The 7,001-nt window shown below is 42.3% G+C and overlaps 1 protein-coding gene across 8 annotated transcripts in view; it reads left to right on the top strand.

Annotated features, from left to right (window-relative positions):
• The first annotated feature begins 5,118 nt into the window (after nt 1–5,118).
• ZDHHC15 (zDHHC palmitoyltransferase 15) overlaps nt 5,119–7,001 on the top strand; it is a 98,466-nt gene continuing 96,583 nt past the window's right edge. For 7 of the 8 annotated variants that reach the window (XR_015159550.1, XR_015159547.1, XR_015159549.1 and 4 more), the window contains exon 1: nt 5,119–5,704. Coding sequence is in view for 2 of the 8 variants with exons in the window: in XM_086388997.1 (XP_086245123.1) it covers nt 5,569–5,704 (136 nt within the window). In the remaining 6 variants the exon portion in view is untranslated. The remainder of the gene's footprint in view (nt 5,705–7,001) is intronic. The other variant, XM_086388999.1, reaches the window with a different exon arrangement.

Here is a 7,001-nt window from a genome sequence, read left to right as displayed (position 1 = left end):
CTACTCCTTCTCAAACTCTTTCAAAAAATTGAACAGAAGGAAACACCTCCAAACCATTTTACAAAACCAACATTACCCTGAAACCAAAGCCAAACAAGGACACTTAAATAAGGAAAACAATAGGACTACATCCCTGATGAACAAAAGTCCTTAACAGATTACTAGCAAACCAAATTCAATAGCACATGAAAAGGATCTTATACCATGATCAAATGAAATTTATCCCTGGGATGCAAGAATGGTTCAACATATGCAATTAATAAATGTGACACATCATATTAACAGAATGAAGAATAAAAATCATATGGCCATCTCAATAGAAACAGAAAAAGTATTTGACAAAATTCACCATACTTTCATTATTAAAAACTCAACAAATTAGGTATAGAAAAATGTCCCTCAACTTAATAAAGGTCATTATATATGACAAGCCCACACCTAACATCATACTCAATGGTGAAAATCTGAAAGCATTTTCTTTAAGATAAGAAACAAGACAATCATGCCCACTCTCACCACTTCTACTCAACATAGACTGAAGTCCTATCTAGACAGAGTAAAATAAATAAAGAATAAATGAATAAATAAAAGCATCCAAGCCAGAAAGTAAGGAAGTAAAATTGTCTGTTGGCAAATGACGAGTTGATCTTATATTTAGAAAACCCTAAAGACTCCACCAAAAACCTGCAAGATCTAATAAATGATTTTGGTGAAACTTCAGGATGCAAACTTATAAAAAATCAGTTCTATCTTTATATTCTTACAGCAAACTACCTGAAAGAGAAACTAAGAAAACAATTCCTTTCACAGCAGCCTGAAAAAAAAAACCTAGGAATTAATTTAACTGAAGAGATGAAAAAAAGTTTGCATACAAAACTTTAGGACATTGGTGAAAGAAACTAAAGAAGATACAATTAAATAGAAAGATATCCTATGGTCATGGATTAGAAAAATTAATATTGTTAAAATGTGCATACTACCCAATGTGATCGACAGAGTCAATGCAATCTCTGTCAAAATGAGTGATATTTTTCATAAAAATAGAAAAAACTATTGCAAAATATATGCTGGTGGTGGTGGTTTAGTCACATCCAACTCTTAGCAACCCCATGGGCTGTAGCTGCCAGGCTCCTCTGTTCATGCGATTTCCCAGGCAAGAATACTGGAGGGGATTGCCATTTCCTTCTCCAGGGGATCTTGCTGGCCCAGGGATTGAACCTGAGTCTCCTGATTGGTAGGCAGATTTTTAACCACTGAGTCACCTGGGAATCCCTGCAAAATGTATATGGAACCACAAAGGATTGAATAGCCAAAGCAATCCTGAGCAAGAAGAACAAAGCTGGAGGCATCATGTTTCTTGATTTTAAACTCTATTAAAAACTATTGCAGTCAAAACAGTGTGGTACTGGCATAAGAAGAGATATATAGTCCAATGGAACTGATGAGAGTCTAGAAATAAAGCCACATATAAGCCGTCTATTAATTTTTAACAAGAGTGAATATACAATGGGGAAATGATAGTCTCTTTAATCAATAGTTCTGGAAAATTTGGACATCTACATGCAAAAGAAACTGAACAATTATCTTACATCATACACAAAAATCAATTCAAAATGCATTGAAGACTTAAACCCAAAACTGTAAAACTCCTAGAAGAAAACAGAGGGAAAACACTCCTTGACATTAGTCTTTGCAATTATTTTCTGGATATGACACCAAAAGCAAATACAACAAAAGCAAAAACAAATGTGTGGAATTATATCAGACTAAAAAGCTTTTGCACAGCACACAATCCACAAAATTAAACAGCAGCCCACAGAATGGGGAAAATATTTGCAAATCAAATTTCTGATAAGAAGTTCTCCATAATATATAAGGAACTTATACAGTTAAATAGCATAAAATAAACAATTTGATTTGAAAATGGACAAAGTACTACCTAAATAGTCATTTTTCTGAGGATGACATACAGATGCCAAAAGGTATGTGAAAGGTGCTCAATATAACTAATTATTGGGGAAATGCAAGTCCAAACCACAACGACATATCACCTGTTAAATGATTATCATCAAAGAGACAAGAGGTAACAACTGTTTGTGCACTGTTGGTGGAACTGTAAACTGGCTCAGCCACTATGGAGAACCCTATGGAGGTTACTCAAAAAATTAAACATAGAACAACCACATGTTCCAGTAATCCCACTTCTGGGTATATATCCACAGGAAATGAAAAAGGTTACTGAGAAAACATATATTTTCCCATGTTTATTTCAGCATTATTCACAATTGCTGCTGCTAAGTCACTTCAGTCGTGTCCGACTCTGTGCGACCCCATAGACGGCAGCCCACTAGGCTCCCCCGTCCCTGAGATTCTCCAGGCAAGAACACTGGAGTGGGTTGCCATTTCCTACTCCAATACATGAAAGTGAAAAAATAAAGTGAAGTCGCTCAGTCATGTCCGACTCCTAGCGACCCCATGGACTGCAGCCCACCTGGCCGCTCCGTCCATGGGATTTTCCAGGCAAGAGTACTGGAGTGGGTTGCCATTGCCTTCTCCGTCAAAATTGCTAGTATACATATAAAATACTATTGAGTCATGAGAAAAAAGGAAATTCTGCCATTTCCAAAAATATGGATGCACTTTGAGGACATTATGCTAAATGAGATGTCATAAAGAGAAAGACATATACTGTATATTTCTTACATGTGAAATTAAAAAAAACATATTGTTACCAGGAGCTGTGGGGATTGGGGTGGGAAAATGAGGCAGAAGTTGTTTAAATGTACATATTTGCATTATGTGGTGTGGTACAGATGTTAGCTAAGGGTACAATAGCAATAGTACTGCCAATCAACATGATGTACACCTTAAATTACACAATGTTTATTGTATGTCAAATATACTCAATAAAAAATAATTGTCAAAAATGGTAACTGTGTGAGGTGATGGATGTGTTAATTAGCTTGATTATGGCAATCATTTCACAATGTATATGTATATCAAATCTTCATATATATATATGTGTGTGTGTGTGTGTGTGTGTGTGCAGTCAACATATGTGATCTTAGCTCCCCAACCAGGATCAAACCTGTAGTGGAAGCAGCATGTCTTAACCACTGGACCACCAGGGAAGTTCCTATACTTTTATCTGTCAGTTTTATCTCAAAAAGATGGAAAAATATTTGAAAATCTACGTCAGAACCTTAGGGCACAAGTCTTATCAGGCTATTAAAAAATAAATATTTTAATTGAAATGAGCTGCATTTCATTACATCATTTATTTAGTAGTATTAACTATGAATGTAACAATCTGAAAAGAAACAACAAAGTTCTTATCAGTTCAGGAAATTTGCTGCACATGTAACTATGAATAAGAACAGAGAGCAACATGAGTCTTAGCAAAATTATAAATTTCTTCATGTCACAGATCTTCATAAATCTTTGAACCTGCCTGGGTGCTCAGTTGTGTCTAACTCTTTTCGAGCTCATGGACTGCAGTCCACCAGGTTCCTCTGTTCATGGGATTTTTCAGGCAAGAAAACTGGATTGGGTTGCCATTTCTTCCTCTAGGGGATCTTCCCAACCCAGGGATGGAACCCAGGTCTCCTACGTCTCCTGCATTGGCAGGTGGGTTCTATACCATTGAATTACTTGGGAATCTTTGAACAGCAGGTATTTATCAAATTTATCATATCTATAAATGTACAAAAGCTTGCTATACTTCTATTATTGTACTTATGTCATTGAACACCTATTGCTGTGATGAGAACATGAGCTTCTTGGAGACAGGCCCCCTTTTGTCATTCTTTTTATCACCCCACTCCAGTACTCTTGCCTGGAAAATCCCATGGATGGAGGAGCCTGGTGGGCTGCAGGCCATGGGGTCGTGAAGAGTCGGACATGACTGAGCGACTTGACTTTCACTTTTCACTTTCATGCATTGGAGAAGGAAATGGCAACCCACTCCAGTGCTCTTGCCTGGAGAATCCAAGGGACGGGGGGAGCCTGGTGGGCTGCCATCTATGGGGTCGCACAGAGTCGGACAGGACTGAAGTGACTTAGCAGTAGCAGCAACCTAACACAAAGCAACCACTCTGCAAACACTTGTTGAAATAGTTGCCTTCTAATTGATGTGTATTTCCAGGCTGTTTCCCTCTACAAAATTCTGCCGGTTGTTTTACAAAAATACACTTTTGATAATGTCATTTTCATTGTCCCAAAACTTTTAATGATTATTCAATTCATTGCCCCCAAACCTTTAATGGTTGTTCATAATCTGCTTTACAGGATTATGTCCACATACCCTGGCAGGGTGTACTCTACTCACGACTTGTATTCCCAGTCTCATTTCTGACCTCTCCTCTTCACATACTCTCTCCTCAAGCTGTGCTGACTGTTTCTTGAACACGTTTGTATTTTCATTCCTCTCCAGTGTCCAGTGTCTAGTGTTAATCGCTCAGTCCTGTTCAACTCTTTGTGACCCCATGGACTGTGGCCTCCCAGGCTCCTCTGTCCATGGAATTCTCCAGGCAAGAATACTTGATTAGGTTGCCATTTTCTTCTCCAGGTGATCTTCCCGACCCAGGGATCGAACACGTGTCTCCCCCACTGCAGGCAGAGGCTTTAAGATCTGAGCTACCAGGGAAGCCCGGGACTCTCTGCCTTTACAAATGCTGTTTCCTCTGTCTGAAAAGTCCTTCCCCTCCCTTTTGTTAGGCAAACTCTTATTTATTACTGAAGCCCAGCTTAAATATCACTACCTTGTAGTTTTCTCTCACCTCTCACAGAATTGACATCTCTCCCATGTTTTTTTTTTCTGTACCAATATGTTTATTTATTCTTAAAATAAATGGACTAAGTTGACTCGGGGGGAAGGGAACTAGAGAAAGAAGGAGGGAGCTTCCTGTTAATGGACTTACCCAAGCAGCAACTGCGGCGCTACGTGTTAAGCATATTGTTCAAGCAGCAGTGGGAGTATGGGGCTGGATGATCTTTAAGTCATTAGATGCTACCGTTCGTATATTTCACACTGCGTGTCTTTGTGCTCGAGTGTGTCAGACAATAGTGTGTGTGTGTGTGTGTGTGCGTGTGCGTGTGCGTGTGCGTGTGTGTGGCGTTGGGAGGGAGGGGACAAAGAAACAGAAAGAGATCAGAGCGGAGATGAGATGAGGGGAACGCAGTGCAGTAAGAGCAGATGGGCGGACCTCAATTTCTTCTGCTTAAGAGTTTTGCAGAGGTCCAGCCCTGCATCAAGTGCTGTGGCAAGGGGTGGGAGAGGGGGAAAGAGGAGGGACTGCACTCTCCACTCCCTCTGAGCGTGCCCAGCCTCGCCAGCCTGACGGATCATCTTCCGCTCCAACACCGCCTGTTCCTCCTCGCCGTGACTCATGCCTATTGTGTGTGGTGCACTCTGGCCTGCAGCCCCACAGGTGGTATCGACTAGGGGAGATTGTTCCCGCCAGGCTAGGCAGTGGAGCGCCGCACAGCGCGTCTTCCCGCCTCTCAGCCGCTGCCCAGCAATTCCGACCCAGCGCCAGCAGGCCTGCTCGGTCGATCTTCGAGCCTAAGATGCGGCGGGGCTGGAAGATGGCTCTGTCCGGGGGGCTACGGTGCTGCCGCCGTGTACTTTCCTGGGTGCCAGTGCTCGTTATCGTCCTCGTCGTGCTCTGGTCCTACTATGCCTACGTCTTTGAACTCTGCCTGGGTAAGTCGAGCTGGCACCTAAGGTGGGGAAATTATGCTTCAGCATAACCGTCTGCCCTACCCTTCACACTGGTGTCCCCTGTGTTCTTAGCCCTCACACTGCGGTTTTCCTTAAGCTCCCTGGAGATCTCTTGATCTCCAACCTATGGCTTCCCATAGTATTTCTTGCACCCTCCCACGAGTGTCCCACCATGTCGCTATCGTCTCCTAGCCAGGGTTTCTTACATTACTTCCTGGCCATACCCACAAGAATTTCCTCCCCACCCCCCCCACTGGGGTCCCCTTTTCTCAAACAGGACAACCACTTGTGCCTTGTGCTCTGGTTCTAGGGGCTGTCATCCTACCGAGTTGAGTAAACAACGTACCCTGTATACTTAAACTGGCCACTTACACTATGAGTCCCTCCAATTCACCCAACTAAGAGCCCCATATTTTCCAATTTCTTCCTATTAGGAACCCCCAAATATTTCCTGTACTCCCTTACTAGCTCTCCCTTATCTAACACTGGGATTCCTCCTTTTCCAGTGATCCTCTCAAGCCAGCTGAAGTGCATTTTCTGCCACTTGGGACCCCACAGTACACCTTGTTCTATCCCACTGTAGTCTCCCCTTTTAACAAAGTAATGTGCCTTCCATTCCTCTTTCCCTGTGGGACTAAACTAAAAGTTCGATTAGTTTCCCTTCCATTCCCCATTTTCTGATCTTCTCTAATGGAATGGGAATCCTACAATACATCCCATCCTTTCTGCTCATACAAGAAGCCCTGATTTTGTCACACTGGAGCTCCCCTTAGTCTCCTGCCTGCCTGCTTTGAGGTACATTCACTCCTTCCCATTCATGGCCCCACATTATTTTCTGACACCTCATACTAGTCACCCTGCTTTTTATCACACTATGGTACTGCTTTGTCCACTCTCTTCTCACACTAGGGTATCCTGTTTACCCTCCTACAAGGGTTTCCCTGGTGGCTCAGACAGTAAAGAATATGCCTGCAATGCAGGAGGGTAGGGTTCGATCCCTGGGTGGGAAAGATCCCCTGGAGAAGGGAATAGCTACCCACTCCAATATATTTGCCTGGAGGATCCCATGTACAGAGAAGCCTGGTGGGCTACAGTCCATGGGGTTGCAAAAAGTCAGACACAACTGAGCGACTAACATTTTCAATTTCAAGGGTTCCCACAATATCCCCTATACACCTTCCAAAGGCCATTAGCTTTCTATATGATGACCTCCTCTTGCTATCTTTTCTGAAGTATACCCCCCACCTCCTGCAGTCTTCTTCCACTGTTAGCCCCACAT

This window comes from Bos grunniens, chromosome X (assembly GCF_055505025.1).
Source record: "Bos grunniens cultivar Pamir isolate PY7600 chromosome X, Bosgru_T2T1.0, whole genome shotgun sequence".
NCBI lineage: Eukaryota > Metazoa > Chordata > Mammalia > Artiodactyla > Bovidae > Bos > Bos grunniens.
This window is presented reverse-complemented; position numbering and strand designations above follow the sequence as displayed.